The sequence below is a fragment of the Brachyistius frenatus genome, unplaced genomic scaffold, assembly GCF_029030835.1.
Source record: "Brachyistius frenatus isolate BFR_SWC_R1_liver_20210118 unplaced genomic scaffold, ASM2903083v1 Contig_13, whole genome shotgun sequence".
NCBI classification, from domain to species: domain Eukaryota; kingdom Metazoa; phylum Chordata; class Actinopteri; family Embiotocidae; genus Brachyistius; species Brachyistius frenatus.
Window position 1 is genome coordinate 19,428 of NW_027210612.1, and position 16,849 is coordinate 36,276.

A 16,849-nucleotide genomic window follows, 5' to 3' on the forward strand; every position below is an offset into this window, starting at 1 on the left:
CGTTTGAAGAAATTGAAAAAGTTTTGCATGCACTACACATTACAGGAATATATTTAATATCACTGCAGACCCCCCTCAAAACATATATATCTACTATCCAAAGAATGTCCGCGGCAATTTTGGTCGCATTTGAATGAATATTTATGAACAGTGGAGTTATAGGTTGCAGTGAGCCAAAGATTTATGACATTGCAAATTGGTTAGTACTGTTGCCTCTCAATTTGAAGGTTTGTTGTTCAAATCCCCCCTTTGTCATTGGTCTTACAAAAAAATTGTTTTTGAATATGATAAAGCCTCCAAAAATTCAGTTGTTTACAGAGAATAATAATAATAACGTGGAATAATAAATCCTTGAAGAACAATAGGGCTTTCAAACCATCGGTGCTTGGGCCCTAAAAATCACCTATTTGTAAAAAAATATATAGGCCTATGCATTAGATTTAAAGGTAATAAGTAGGCTGTCAGGTGTACAAAGAGCTTCGCCCAAAACAACGTGCACACTCTTCAACGGTCGTGACGTACGTATATGTCGGCCAATCAGCACACGGGGGGGCGGGGCGACAGGGGAATCAGCGGAAGATTCAAAACGAAGATGGCGACTAAAAACGACCCCCAAAATAATCGCAAACTGGGCAGATGGTACGGACTTTTTTGTTGAATATGTCTTCAGAATAGGACGTTATAACGCTACGATGCAACCTGTACTGTCCCGGGATGACTAGTGCTGTTTTCACCACGTTGTATTGTGACTTACGTTGCCAGTTAGCGCCAGCCCAACGTAGCTTAAATTAACCTAGCAACAATTGATGCTAATATGTCGTTTATCCAATAATCCATATTACGGATCACTTTTGTCTGATTTAACTGGTACATTTTTTTTTTTTTTTTTAGCTTTATTAGTTCACTAAGTTTAAATATTATCTTCAGCTCACAGTATCTGCGTTTCTCTTCTTTTTTTCTTTTTTTTTTTAACAGTGAGACAAAATGCAGCGTGTTCATCAGTCAAGCGAAGCCGAACCAGCCTGTCATCTTCAACCCGGACTTCTTTGTGGAGAAACTGAGACACGAGCAGCCGCAGACCTTCACGGATTTGTTGCTCAGCAATATTAGTCGACTCATTGATCTGCCTGGGGATGAGTTTGCCCAGCTGACGGGAGAGTCGGACCCGAGGGTCCCGTCCTCAAGTGTCTTTCTCCGCTCCTTCAGCTTCCTCAAACGCAAAGGTGACCGTGTTTAACCTTTGAAATAAACACTATCCTTTAGTGTTTAATCTTTGAAACCTCTCGTAGCTCTTTATTATTCAACACTTTTGTCAGATCTGTAATGTAGCTCCGCTAGGATTGAAATTATTAGCTCGTGAATCAATCAACATATCATTTACCATCATCGAGTATTTGTTTGTGTCATTTTCATTATGAAACAAACAAACAAACAAAAGCGCCACTCCCCCTGCCTCCCTATTTAAAATGAATAAATAGATTATATATCTATAATATAGACGGAGATTGTCTTTGAGATTTGGGCTGGTTGACATAACAGTTGAATGTTAATGTCATCACTTTGAGCTGTGGGAAACGACAAAGGACCATTTTAATTATTTTTTTATTACGTTTATAATCAATAGTAAATCTTCAACTAAGGCCTATTTACTTAACTGATTAACATGCTCATAACTTTTGTCATTTCTGTGTTGTTGTTTTTTTCCCCTATACTTTGACAAGCTAATGCCAATCTAATTTTCCGAAAGCTAAGTAACCAGGGCATCATCACATTGCTTGCTCTGCCAGTTCAAACATATTCAGTTAAGTATTTCGTCATGACGCAGAGTCTAGAGTAAAAAAATCTCCACATCAGACATGCAGAGGGAAGACAGTCTTTTGAGTGTCTTGTCTATTTTAGGTTTATTTTCCAAAGTTGTCTTGTTGTCAGCATAATGTGGCCTTTAGCTCTTGTATATTGGGTAACATGTTGTTATACTGGAGTGCGACAGATTAAATGCAAAGGCTACAGAAAATCTTACTGTGCTATTTGATGCCTTTCAGACAAAGGAGTAGTTTTTGGTGCACCGTTGACTGAAGAAGGGATAGCTCAGATCTATCAGCTCATTGAATACCTCAGTAAAAGTGAGTATCGCTTCATATGCCCGCATATCTTCTGACATGCTAAATACACTTTCATCCAAAGTGTATGGTGTAAGTGTAAGTGGTTTGTGATATCATGACTACATACATTTGCATGCTTGAACTGCCAGAAGCAACTTATCCCCGACTGTAACAGTTTATGTCAAAGACCCTTTCAACTCAAATTGCTTTAATGAACTCGGAAAATACTTTTATACTAATTTGTAAAAAAATTCAAAAAATATTTGTTCTCAAACTTTGTTAAAGAGCAAGGAATTAAGCATGAGGTTATGGTTTATTTCTAGAAAGCAATGATGTCATTCCCTGAAAGTGGACACTGGGAGCAAATGCTTACGTCAATAATTTATTTGAAAGCACTTTGCTCCTGCTGTCTCCCTCCTTCCATTTCATTCACTCCATATCGCTCCTCGCCTCTGTGTTTTTGCCTCCCTGTGTCTTATTCACTCTGTGTGTACCCGCCTACGCCCCCCCCTCCCCCGCCCCCGACTCTTTGGATGTCGCTCTCCATCTTTCTCTCCCACCCCTTAGACCTTCATGTGGAGGGGCTGTTCCGTGTGCCAGGCCACAGCTTGCGGCAGGCAGCCCTGAGGGAGATGCTGAACACCGGGGCAGAGATAGATCTAGAGACAGGCGACTTCCACCCCAATGATGCAGCCACATTGCTCAAAGCGTACCTGGGAGAGCTGCCGGAGCCCCTGCTCACACACAGACACTATCAATCTCACCTGAAGATTGCAGGTGTTTGTTGACTCGCACAGATTCTTGTCGTGACTCGAGATTAAATGACGTTCGGATCACTTTGCCCTGTTGTAATAATTCCTTTTTCTGCTGTGTCCAGAATTGACTTGCTTTGATGAAATGGGGGAAAAGACGAATGTAGCCGATAAGGAACGCCAGATTGAGGTGTTTCAGCTGCTTTTCATGCTGCTCCCGCCGGCCAACCGCACCTTGTTGAAGCTGCTGCTGGACTTGCTGTACCACACCGCTCGCAATCAGCACATCAACAAGATGTCTGCTATCAATTTAGCCACAATGTTCGCTCCACACATCATCTGGCCCAAAAATGTACGGAGCTAAAGTTCATTTTATTCTACCCTCCAACTCTCTTACATTTATATCAACTATGTTTGCAGTCAAGTCAACAATGACTAACAGTTTTCCTGAATTGCTGTTATTTTTTTATTTTTTTTTATTGTAGGTGATGGCAAGTGATCTTCAGGGAAACATAGACAAGCTCAATAACGGCGTAGCATTCCTCATCAGGCACTCACAAAAACTGTTCAAGGTAAGCAGCTTCACAGTCGTCTTCTTTGGAATCAATTTCTTATTTCTAACTGTTGCTTTGAGTATTTATAAACTATCAACATAAGGTGTGAAGTTTAATGTCGTGTCAAAATAAAAGACAGGTGACCCGATAGCCGAGTGCTTCGGGAACACACCACATGGGCACAAATAATAAAATGAACTAGGTCTCCTATTAGATGTCATTTCAATAGATAAATATGCAGTACTTCACAACCAGGTTTTTATGATGTTTTTTTTTTTTTAATTTAATGCTTATCTCTTTAATAAATGCACCTATTATGATAACTGCTGTTGTTGCCAGGGTTACAACACATTTGAATATGATTAATTTGCACGTGAAAGAAACATCAATCAAAGCTATTTAAATGTCCTGCAATCAACAACCTTTTTCATCCTGATGATTGATGAATGGTTTTGGGACATTGTGATGTTTATATTTGTTCTTCATGCTCGTTTGCTTCAGCGCATTCAGATTGCAATTCAAAAAAATATAATTTGGATTGGAGTAGGTTTACATATTATTATATATTTTGCACAGAAATAAGTAGGTGAGAGAGACGGCTCTTTTAACACACAGTGTCCAAACTTTTGGAAGTAACTGGACAGATTATCATACTTAATATGTTTTTAGAAAAATGTTGTCTTTGATACATAGCCAACAGCAGGTGTTTTGTTTCTCTCCTGTTGATTGTTTCCCAAGCTTTCACTGCATACAGCTTCAGCTCACTCTTGTTGTGAGGTCTCGCTGCCTTTTGTCTGGTCTTAAAGTAAAACGCATGGTCAGTCAGACGGATTTACTCCGCCAGTTAAATACAGCTCGCCTTTACCTTTTAAAAGCTCTTTGGTTACTTTGGTGGTGTTTTTAGGATTGTTGTCGTGCTGAATGATGAAAACTCGTCCAGTGAGTTTTGATGCATGAGGCTGAATGTGAGTATACAGAGTGCTCCTGTCTGCATTCATCCTGTGGCTTCAGTCAGCAGTGAAATGATGTCCAGGGTGCCAGTTATTTTGGCAGCCTGACACACCTTAACCATAACGGATCTGTCACCATGTTTGGCAGATAAACTGGTATGCTTTGGTCACAAGCTGGGTTTTTTTTCACCACTCTTTTCTCTTTCTGTCAGTAGGGTTCTTTCTTGATGTTTGTGTCATCAGTCCAGTTGTGTATTGTGCTTTGAGGCTCATCACGAGTTTGCATGTTGTGGTGAGTCCTCTGATGTCACATTCATAAAGTGTTCTCTAGACCACTGACAAGAAAAATGGTAGCCTACATTCTTGAGGAGACTCTTGACTTGTGTGGTCATAAAGGTGTGTTTTTTGTTGTTGTTTTGTTTTTCTTCACCATAGAAAATTATTTTCAGGTAATCCTTAAGACCCGTGCGCTTCAGACTACTTGTTCATTTTTTTTTTTTTATTTTGCAGTGTGACTGATCGCACCTGTGTTTTTTTTAGAATATACTCAACTGGTGCTTTTATATCACACTATGCATTATATGTCTCACATACAGTTCCTTCAACACTGCTTTGACAATACCTACTCAAATTAAAGCTGGGACCTGGAGTTAAATCCATTATTTGATTTCAAATAAGTTGTGCACAGAGTCTGAAAAGCAAAATGTGTACTTGTCCAAATAAATATCGTCTGGACTTGATTGTTCTTTATTCACTTTCATGTACAGCAAACTCAATGCACCCTTTAAAATGGAACATTGACAGCTTTGATTATAGACCTGCCAGCATTTCTATAGCTCAAGAACCGCAGGGGGGTAATTTTTACCACCTGCAGCAACAGTGTCAGCAGGCAAAGTGATGCAACGTGTAGGAAGCAGCTAAGTTGTTCCTTTTCATCATTTAAAAAAAAAAAGAAGAAAAAAGAGTAATATATGACAAAATACATATTTAAAATTCAGCTTTTTAGGCAAGGCAAGTTTATTTGTATAGCACATTTCAACAACAAGGCAATTCACATAAAACCATTTAAAGCATCAAAACATCTGGCAAAGGAAAAGAAAATTTAAAAACAATTAAGAACATTGATCGAAGCATTAAAAACAGTCATTAAAACATTAAACAAGCTAAAAAAAATAGAATAAAAGTTGTAGCGCAGTTTAAGAAATAAAATACAATAATAAAATGCAGGAAATTGATCAACATTCTTGAGTCTGGTTCAATTAAAGGCAGCAGCAAACAGAAAAGTCTTCAATCTTGATTTGAAGCAGCTGAGAGTCTCAGCAGACCTGCAGCTTTCTGGGAGTTTGTTCCAGATATGTGGAGCAGAAAAACTGAGGGGGTTCATTAATTCCACAATTTCTTTAGGCTATATAATTACAGATTGAAAAGGTCAAATATATTTTAGAATTCCTCCAAACTGTTGGCTACAACAAACAAATAACAACAGTAAAATAAGTAACATATTAAACAATGTCATTATTGCTGAAGAAAAATACGTTTTTGTTTCTCAATCGACTGTTTATAAAAAAAAAAATTAAAGTTCCTACTGACCCTGTCTGCCTCTGTCCTGGTCCTCTCTGTGTGCCTGTCATTCAGGGTGCGTATTAGAGCGTGCTGTGGCTGGTCCGGTCCCAGCAAGTGCGCAGCTGATTTTTTTTTTAATTATTTTTTTGTTTTTACCCACCTTTGTGTGCAGCTAAATTATTAAAGAAAAGAACGGATTATTTTGGGCAGCTTTCTAGCTTTCTTCTATCAAATCTAGCTCTCTTTAGCACATCAAATGGCAACCTGCGTGTTAATAGGCATCTAAACAATGGCTTTTGCCAAGCAACTGGACATGACCATGGCAAGTGGTTTCTATGAAGGGTAATAATAACCCTGCTGCAGTTTGAGGTGGAAATGGTAATTTATACCTTGAACTATTTAATATAATTGAATGCATAGAAATGGTGATGGTCAAAATTCATTGTTTACAATGGTCTTTCATCAGAGGATTTAATGCACATTTTTTACTTTCATTGAAGGCACCTGTGTATATCAAAGAATACGCCCGCTTGCACTTCATAGGATCAAAAACTCTTCAGTCAAATGTAAGTGTTTTTGCTCTTCGTCTTCTATTTCTAACAACGTTTTTTCATTTTAAGAGGTGCAGTTAACTCTTCATTACATTTACTGATGAGGCTATTTTCAAAGTTCCCACAACGGCTCTTTGTCTTTGCTAACTTTTGAATCCAGTAACTTCAGCATGTGGTTAATTTGACATACTTTATGTCTAAATACAGAACATGGAGAGGCTAGTATCTACCAACATTTAAAAGAATGATTTTCAAAGGACTCTGAAATAAAACTTAAGAAGTATTCAGATTTTAGAGCTATTTGTTTGTTGTTCACAAGTTTGAGTCACTCAACTGTACATGTTTTCTTGTCTCTGCTTCTTTTGAACAGCATTAGTTGTTTCAGTGAGATAACCGATTTTTGAAATATCTCATCGTATGTTATGTCCAAACCTTTCTAGGATGACTTGACGCTCTGTTCTGGGACCATAGATGAGCCTGTTGCGGCGGTAACAGCTCCCTCCATGACAACAATCCTAGGTGAGGTCAGCAGCACCGTCAAATCGTCAGAGACTCAGAGTTACACGGAGTCTGCCCTCAGAGAGCTGTACCAGCAGGTCAACAACATGCCCGAGTCGGCCAAAAAGAAGAAACTCATCAGACAGGTAGCGTCGTGCGTCCATTGTGAGGAGAAAGAGCAGACGAACTTCTTTCATAAGTCTGATCTAACCAGCGCATAATGCGGTGTATTTGTTTTGTGTAGTTTGAAAAGCAGCCTGCGCTGACGCCTTCGTCTGACTCTCGGACAGCGTTCAGCAGGAAACACTGGCGCTCACGCTCTTTGGGTGGAATTATCAAGGTTTGTTGACAGTACTCCGGTGCTGATAGACGTTACTCATCAGGCCTTCATTTTATTACCAGCAATGCTATTATTCACTTTTTGGAACAAAAACACATGTAAGCAAATATTCAAAGTTTTACGATAAAGGAAAGGTATTTTTGCAATCATCTTTTTTATAAGGCGTAAGTGCAGCAACAAACCGATTTTGGACACTGAATGAATGTAAAATCATTGTGGCGAGCAACAAAACTAATTCAATGACTTTTCCCAGATGTAATGGGTGTAGTTGCACCCCAGTGGACTTCTTGAGCAAGTTTTGTCTGAAAGCTTCTTTTTCTTTTAATTGATCTGCTCTAGTTTTCAAAATTTTAGAAAATTTCACACGCATATGGTAACAACAACAGTCAAAAATAATGTGAAATTATTATTTTACTGAAAAACAAAATGTTCCTGGTGGAGGACCTCCAAAACCCCCACCCAATACATGCACATCAGCCTTCCACAAATTTAAGAAAAACACATTATCTACAACCGAAAATCTTCATGGTTTTTTGTTGTGGTTGGTTTAGGGACCAACTCCCTAAAATCTCCTAGTAATGAAGTTTTCTTTATATAACAGAGGAAACTGTTGGGAAGCCAAATATTGACAGAGAACGAAAACAGCACAATGCAGCCTCTTCCAGCCAGCTCTCCACCTGACGGGCTGGGAAGAGAAAACACCACCTGCGGAGTTGTGAGTATTGAGTTGTTCCACAAAAGATTGAATATATTTTATGAAAGAAGACTCACGATAACAACCTGCACCTCACGTAATATGGGAGCAATCAAATGGTCACTATTGAAGAACACCACTGACTGAAGTGGTCCTGTTGACAGCAACAGGTATATCCTGACACTACAATGTCAGGATGACCGACTGTTGCTTCTGGTACCGCTGCAATGACTGGAAATAAACTTGGTCCAGTTGAAAGTCTTTAAACGTGGCAAAATTGTCGATTGATAATCCATGATTAGGATGTACATGTGTGGTGAAACACTTAAGTAGTTATTCTTTTTTTTTTTTAAACCATAACCAATTAAAATGTCACACTGAAATATTGGGACAGCATGATTCACTCCTAAAGCTGTCAACCACTGGTCACAGTTTTCCTCATTACTGGCTTGAAAAAGTTTTCTGGTACTTCAGCCCATCTGTCTGTGGTTCACCACAGTCACGTCTGGCTCAAAGTGCTTACTTTGCTAATGATGCCTGATGCCGGTGCTCAGTTGAAAAGACTGAACGTTACCTAATCTCTCTTCTCCCGCTTTCTCCTCCTCTCCTCCAGGATTAATTGTCTTTGAAAGAATGTGGTCCTCACAACTCGGGGAAACACGTGTCTGACTTTTATGTGAGAGTTATGAAAGCATCATCTTGAGGCTTTGACAGAAAAGAAACAGAATAATGCTTGATACAGGATTTTTTTGATGCCATGTTTTGATCTGCTGTCTCTTTCTTTATTTGCACGTTTTCTTTCTTTTTTCCTAGATTTTTAATCTTAAGTTTTGAGTCTTCATGGTTAGTTAAAACGGCAAGAAATCCACCGAATGTCGTAGCAGTCTAGTAAGTTTCTCTAAAACCAAAGGACATAAATGGAGGCAACAGCAAGGATGTGAACATGCTTTATTTTAGCTCAGTTTTCTACTTTCTAAGAGTTCCCTTATAAGTTATTCTTCTCTGATGCTCTGTACGCTCTGTACTGGTCCCATGTATTTGCACTTGTGAGTTTTAGGGTATTTAGCTTTATCGTTGACAGACCCAAGTTTGTTTAACTTTCTAAACTAATTGTATTTATTTTTCTGGATGTCTCAAGCCCTTGAATTCGCAGTATCAGATGTAGTGACAAAATGTGATATGCAGGTTTTCCTATTTAAGTCATAGCAAGTTAAGTTAGATTCAAACAGTCAATGCTGACCAATGTGAGGAATTCAGAGATGTGCCTTAAAGTGAATATGTCTCAAGTTACTGTTAAATAGAAGTTTTATTTAATATTATGATTTTTTTTTTTTTTCTTTCCAAGAATGCTGAAATATAAAGAATTCATTCACATTGCAGTAAATACTAAGAATATGACAAATCTGAGGAAGGGAGATAGTGAGTGAAAGGACAAGCTTTCCTTCCACTTTAATGCCAACTGCGGGTGTCAACACTGATACTTTCACCTATATTTAAACTGCATCTTGGTTTTCTTGGTTTTTGTATTTTCGTTTTTCTCAGGTCGGCTTTATATGCAACATTGTATAGAGTTGTATAGCTATATATATATATATTTGTGTCTTTACAGTTAATCTGCAAGATTTTTTATTATTTTTTATTTTATTTCCATTTTTATCTTCTTTTATCCTTTTTCAGTGGGTGTTTGATTGCATCTGAAGATTCGTCTTAAACTTACCTTCTATCGTGATTGATGTCCGGGAGGTTTTCTTTGGAGACTTTTTGCTACTACCACTTTAAAAAGTCTTGTTGTCTTACTCTTTCGGTAACATTCACTCTGCAAAGCTGTTACAATTTAACTACAATGTGACAATCGCTGTATGGTTAACTTAACTGACCATGTAAACAGATGATACTGGGGCTACTGTGAAACTGTGCAAACCATTGTCATTAAAAGACATCAAGCTGCATTCCATAATTGTCTTTTTTTCATTTGAAAAGTCGGAATATGTGCTGTAGTGGGATGTAGACATAATTAAGAACATGTTTTCTGCATTTTTCTTTAATGAAAGTATGTTCATTTTAGTTCCTCTGCCCTTCCAGGGATTTCAGGGATGATGCCGTCTGCAGCTGTGCGATGCTGTTTTATCTGAAACCACAAGGTGATGCTCTTTAGTTGCAAATAATTAGTGAGCTGGAGAACCCTTGAATTAGAGATGACAGTTTGAGACATTTGGTGTGGAAAAAAAAATCCAATTAACTACTCCTGTGTGGCACTTTATGTACATAATACACTAAGTAAGCATGCATATGAACACTCAAAATTGAGTAAAGTAAAAATATATAACTACCTAAAATACATTAGCCCAGTCACTCTCTAATGCATCCATTTCAATACTACCAATACATAATCTCTAAAGGACAAATGTTATTTACACTTATTTCTGAATTTGACCTCTGCCATCTTCAACTTTATATGTCCCCAATGTCCCTCGAGCAGTCAACAAAGTGCTTGTAAACTTTGTAGGTTATATTCATTGAAGCAAATATTAATTTAAATAAATTGAAATATGTTCTAGCCCTGTGAACAAGATCAGTAATTCAAAAGAAATATCCTGAAAGCTACCGAAGGGAGACAAAACTGTTGCAGAAAGTTCTGATTTCAAAAAGCGATTTGCAATGCGATTGAAGACATTTTATAGAGTTGGAGGGGGAGAGAGTGGAGAGTAAGAGTGAGGACTGCTTTCCACAATAGCAGGAATGTCTCAGTGTGTCATTATGGTGTCCATGTCAATGCATGCTTGGTATTGTAAGTATATGTTGTAAACATCTGTGAGAATGGGTCTGCTTTTTCTCGTGTTCTGTAAATATACAACACACAGCTTCCATGATAGGAAGAGTATTGTTTTACAGCTAAAACTCCAAAGGGGATTTATTTAGTGTTCCTGCCCCAAAATGAGCGCCATGACTGTAAAATGAGTCAGTCGTGCGGTAATTAACTTCACGTTATGTGGTGCACAAACATATATGTTAGTGGGTTTCTGTGCGGATGTGATTTTATTTTAAATATATGCACAAAAATTACTTTTAGAGGGAGCTAATTCTGTCCATATTAAAAAAAAAAAACTAAAAAAAAAACGGTAACATAATTTGTGTTAAAAGGAAAACACAATTTAAAGTTAGGGCACTTTTCTAGACTCTGGCATAGTGTTGAAATTTTTCAAAAACCTTTGGACAGTGGAGGCATTTTTTTCCCCCTTTTCTCTGGGGCACAGCTCTGTGAGAGTGAAATACAAATGACTGAAGTCTGAGACATGCTGTCCGCTTTCTATTTTCTTTCACTGTTTTTTTCAGTCAGTCACACAGGACCTAAAAGATTCATTCCTCCATTCAGCCACGAGCTTCATCTTAGTGAACATGTTTTTCCTTCCAACTTGGGTATGAGCTGTAGGAAATATTTATTAAACTCCACAGGCTTCAGGGGTGCTGTGAATTTTTTTAATTGGATTCTATTCCCCATTAATTGAAGTTCCTTATTTGAGTCACTTCTCAGTGAGGTCCTATGTTTTGCAAACTCTCCTCTGCCAGACAATTGTAATTGCTGCCATGTCCTCCCACGGCTTTGAGAGCAGCAGAATAATTCCTGTTGTGTATTTGTGTGCATTCCTATCACGGCTCTGTGCGAGCAGTGGGATGTCACCACCACCCCCATTACCACTAAACACCACCGTCTCCTCTTTAATTAGCCATTCATAGAGGGAAGATCTACACTGCACTGACGTTTTTACTGCGACAGATGGAGCTTTTTTTTCTGAGGTGTGTATTGTGTGTGTACACCTGCATGCGCACACGCTGTATATGAACATATTCTGAGCTGGTCAAGCAACAAAGCAGACAGATGCACACAAACTCACTCCTGCATACATCTTCCCTGCCTGCCTCTTTTCCTCTTTGTATCTTTGACAGTTGAGTGAATGGGCTTCTAAGGTCTGCGTGATTTGCAGATGTTAATGTTGGGATGGATCCACCCCACAGAAAAGCCCTCTGTAGCATTAGACCAGAAACTCAGTGGCTCGAGCTGTGTGCAACCAGAGCTGAAGAAAGGTGAAGTGTCTGTTTGGCAATGTACCGCACTTGTACCAATGTACCACACATGTTTTTTTGTTTTTGTTTTGTTTTGCTTAGTAATTTTTCATTTAACCAATATTTTAAGATGTCACCATTTGTTTTATTGTGTGGATAACTGTGAACAATGCACTCTGGCCTGAACACGTAAAAATGAGAGCTCCGGTCATACGCACATCCAGAATACTGATTTGCAATTCTATGAAGTGCAAATCAGTGTGCATTTGGAAAAGTTTCCTGAAAGCTACAATTACACTGTCAACAGCGGCTGAACCCTAATATACACACTGTTTTAACTATATGTCAACCTTTGCAAAATAATATTTATTAAGAATTTTTTTAAAGTAAATAATGGCCTGCAGATGCTGCTTATCATTCAATTTTCCCCGCTCGACACAGCCCAGTTCATGTCTGTATGCTTTAAGTCGACTTTAGGGAACGCATGAAAATGGTTGGAACGCATGGTGATTAAGAGAGGGACTGTGTGCCAGTTACTCTCATAAATCCAAATAACAGAGGCAGGTATGATTGTGAGTGGAGCTGTTGTGTCTTTGCATTTGCATATACTTGGCTATCATGTCTACTCCTGTGCCTATGCTTAAAATATAGTGTTGACTTTTTATGGTGGTGGTCTGCCTCCCTAAGAGATTCATGATCTGTGGGGGTAAAATGAATGTGTATGTGTATGCTTTTTTACCCCAGTTCTCTGCTGCAGCTTCTGTCTGTGTGGCCAAATTTGATGTACATGTAAAGACCCACATTTAGTGATTATTTATTCTAGCTTTTTGCCTCCCCGGACCGAGGTGTTGATTCCTCTCTTCCCCCAGTGGATTCTTCTTCGTTACATGTAGACACACACACACATACACAGAGCCCCGTCTCCCTTTGGGCAGGGGTTATGCAGTGTCATGCGCATTAGGTCTCTAGGGATTCGCCTGGAGGCAAACCTGAGAGAAAAGAAGGACTGGAAGGAGTGAAAAAAAAAAAAAAAAATAGATACTTGGAGTAGATTTGTATTGTGAATAGAGTCAAGGGACTCAAAAGGGGATCTCAGGAATGAGAGTGAGTTCAGGCAGGGTTCTGGGGGGTGGAGGGGGGGCTGGGCTGTTGTATGAGGAGGGAGAGGAGTGGGGGAGGAGAGGAGGGGTAGGGGTGGAGTCGGGGGCTCTGCTATTTGTAGATCCTTGTGATGGATGACTGTGTGTGTGTGTGTGTGTGTGTGTGTGTGTGTGTGTGTGTGTGTGTGTGTGTGTGTGTGTGTGTGTGTGTAAGTGAGAGAGAGAGAGAGAGAGAGAGAGAGAGAGAGAGAGAGAGAGAGAGAGCGACTGGCTTTTTTTTTTTTTTTTTCTTTCTGCTCTTTCCCTATTCCCTGTCTCTTCAGGCGAGCAGAGCAGAGCGGGACTGAGTGAGAGGAGGACAGAGACGCAGACGTGTGCAGACCAGAGCACACCAACTCCACAAAGACAAGAGAGGAGAAGAGTTTGCAAGGAGAACATAAGAGAAAAAAAGCAGCTTTTTATTTTTTATTTTTACATTAGCACACTGTGGTGGATATCAAACCTACATCAAAAGAAACCAAGAAGAACAAAAAGGATTTGTGTGACTTCACAGCTGAGAGGACAATATTAGCATTTGTCATAGTTTTTTTTTCTATTTATATTCACCTCATAAATAAAAATATTCTAGCGGACTTGTGAGGTGTAGCAGGACTCCTTGAAGCTGAGAAGCAGAGTGAGAAAGGTGGACAGAGACAAAGTAAAGGTTTGTTGAAGAAGAGCAGACTGCTGAGGTTGTGAATATGCCCATCAGAGGTAACTGTTTTGAGGCAGGCATGGGCAGGCTGGCAGGGCAGCCACTCTGGATGTGGGTGGTGATGCTCTCTGCCCTGATCATGGGCAATGCCAGTGCCTGCCCAGCCCTGTGTACCTGCAGTGGCACCACAGTGGACTGCCATGGACTGGCTCTCAAAACCATGCCAAGGAATATCCCTCGCACTACTGAGAGACTGTGAGTACCATCTCTACTCTACTTCCGTGTGTGTGTGTGTGTGTGTGTGTGTGTGTGTGTGTGTGTGTGTGTGTGTGTGTGTGTGTGTGTGTGTGTGTGTGTGTGTGTGTGTGTGTGTGTGTGTGTGTGTGTGTGTGTGTGTGTGTGTGTGTGTGAGTGTGAGTGTTTGTGTCCATGATAGAGAAACGTCCTGTCTGTGTCCTGTTGTCTTCTGTTCTCACTGTTTTCATTCTGTCTTTTTGCTGAATTGTAGTAGTGCACATGACTTTGCTTAGACTGAAACAGAACAATAGCCCTGTCTGTGTGTGTGTGTGTGTGTGTGTGTGTGTGTGTGTGTGTGTGTGTGTGTGTGTGTGTGTGTGTGTGTGTGTGTGTGTGTGTGTGTGTGTGTGTGTGTGTGTGTGTGTGTGTGTGTGTGTGTGTGTGTGTGTGTGTGTGTGTGAGAAAGTCAAGTCAGCCAGCCAGTCACTCACTCACTGGCATTCCAGTCAGGTATAAATAGGCATGAGGGACTGGAAAGAGCAGGAGCAGATGTGTGCCTTTCACATGTGTCCATAATTTGCTTACCTACTTGCTGCATTTAGCTTTATACTTTTTTAAATTCCCGAAATCAAATGGACGGAGTCTCATTTTTGCCCCACTTTTTGAAATGACATAAATGTAAAGTTTTAAAAATAAAGTTTGACATAAAGTTGAAAGTCCTTACTTTCACTACTGCCTGCTTTGTGGTTAACTTAGATTCGGTTGTATTTAGGGATATGTTTCCCTCACTCATGTCATAAGTCCTGTCTGTACAGCACTGTGCCTCTCTTCATCTCTTTTCCTCCAACCCTGTCCCCCTTTTCACTTGTTTCCACTTCTGGGCCAACAAATCCCCTCTCCCGCCCTTGTCTCATGCCCCTGAACACTCACTTCACAAATTGTTAAATCATGTAGAAAATTAAGCAAATCTGCTACTTAAGTGAGTCTTGCACAAGGATCACGTAGCTGTCTTGTAAAACGGTGGGAGGATGGGAGACAGAGGGAGAGGTGAGGCATACGCTGGCTTGCAGAGTGGAGTTTCTGTCTTTTCTGACGTTCCTCTGAAATATTCATCAGTAAATCAAAAGTGAGGAGTGCAAGGGGAAATAGATTGTTCTATTTCAGCTTTTAGAATATCAGTCCTGAATAAAACATGTGGTGGGAACGGTGGAGAGAAAGCCTGTGTCAGAGGCAGCATCGGCATAGTGGGACCTGGCTGCATATTTTATGCTTTTCATATTTAATTTCGAAGAACACCTTTTTTTTTTTTTTGCCTGACGGTCTGCATGTTTCCAGGCTGCATATGTGCACATGCTGGTTTAACAGTAAACCAGAGAGGAAACATGGTCATTTTGTGGTTTCCTTTTACATGAATGGCCATTCATGCTGGAAATATCCCCTGCCCCTCCACTCAAGAGCATTTTTGTGTTAAAAGTTGTTTGTGCATTCATAGGTCATGTACGGCTGAAGATCTTTTCGTTGTAGCATCTCTGGATCTGTTTGAGCACGTCTAGCGCACCCAGGATGCTGCATTTTAAACATGATGTGTATAAAGGTCATGTGTAATTTATGCCTGGGTCGTTGCCTTTTTTTTTTTTTTCTTTGGGTGTGTGTGCATGTATTATCTTTGTGTGTGTAGGTCATGTAGAAGATAGCCAGTCTCTGCTGAGAGGTTGTACTTAACAACAGAGACTTTGCTTGGAGCAAAGTGGCCTGTTATATAGGGTGATTCATCAAGGTGATTGTGCACATCAGCACAGCCAGCCCGGCCCCACATGGTGGTCCCCTGTGCATAGCTAGATTTATGTATATGTATTTGGAAAATGTGGGGTTTTGTGAATGAAACTGTGCAACTGCCACTGGGGTCAAAAATGAATAATGAGTTAGGCAAGTTTTTATAATTGTTCCAGAAGTTGCTGACATTTCATTACCATGCAGTATTTGTAGACACCTTTTTTTTTTTTTTATGTAGAAATGTGTTCAGGTTAAAAAAAAAAAAAACATAAAGTCTGTCATGTTGTAAAGTGTACCCGCCAACCTTTAATGGAAAGAGTTGTAGTATAAGTGTTGGGCACTACAGAGGGCGAGAGCGACTTACAAATGATTGCACTTCATTTCACCTTGTCAGGCTGCTTTGCTAAATGATTATGGATGTTTGTGTGAATGCACATGTGTGTGTTTGGGCATGCAGAGTGATGCTTTACTGAGTGTGATAGAGAAAGAGGGGGACGGGTTTTTGGAGAAAGTGTGTGTGTGTTTGGAGTCTGTTGAGACAGACAGCAGAATCCCATTTGCACTTGTCAGTGTGGGTTTGGATCAGGTCTGACCCCTGCGCTCCTTAGACCGAAGCCTGTAATGAAACTGTGAGCTCCACGTGTTAAAATCACACCCTGCTGTGTATGGCCCACTGGCCGCTCCCTCCCCCTCTCCTTCCTCTCTGCATCATCCTCTCTTACTATCTATTTTCTTGCCCATTTTTTTCCCTTCGCAGTTGTCCTTTTTTATTCATCTACTGTGGTGAAATATTACAATAAAATGGTAATCACACTGATATCAGGCTACATCGAGAGAAAATCAGCATCTATAAAGCTGATCAAAGTGACACACACAGTAAAACTCGCTTGTTTGGCTTTTTGTTGGACAGGTATCAAGCTACCTGATTTTGTCTTCCTAACAGCCCGGCTGTTCAGATTAAGTGTGTGTCTCATCTGTG

The 16,849-nt window shown here is 39.8% G+C and overlaps 2 protein-coding genes across 3 annotated transcripts in view; both read left to right on the plus strand.

The window, feature by feature from the left end:
• Positions 1–559: 559 nt before the first annotated feature.
• LOC138617536 (rho GTPase-activating protein 19-like) lies at positions 560–9,946 on the plus strand. Its single transcript, XM_069692612.1, has 11 exons — positions 560–639; positions 976–1,223; positions 2,043–2,123; positions 2,670–2,879; positions 2,980–3,206; positions 3,340–3,426; positions 6,422–6,487; positions 6,913–7,116; positions 7,215–7,310; positions 7,912–8,025; positions 8,618–9,946. The coding sequence occupies exons 1-11, from the start codon at positions 593–595 to the stop codon at positions 8,621–8,623; spliced, it is 1,386 nt and encodes a 461-aa protein (XP_069548713.1). The 5' UTR covers positions 560–592; the 3' UTR covers positions 8,624–9,946.
• Positions 9,947–13,470: 3,524 nt separating this feature from the next.
• The window catches only part of LOC138617537 (slit homolog 1 protein-like), an 88,854-nt gene continuing 85,475 nt past the window's right edge, over positions 13,471–16,849 (plus strand). For both annotated transcript variants that reach the window (XM_069692613.1, XM_069692614.1), the window contains exon 1: positions 13,471–14,115. In XM_069692613.1, the coding sequence (XP_069548714.1) occupies positions 13,907–14,115 (209 nt within the window). In that variant the 5' untranslated portion in view covers positions 13,471–13,906. The remainder of the gene's footprint in view (positions 14,116–16,849) is intronic.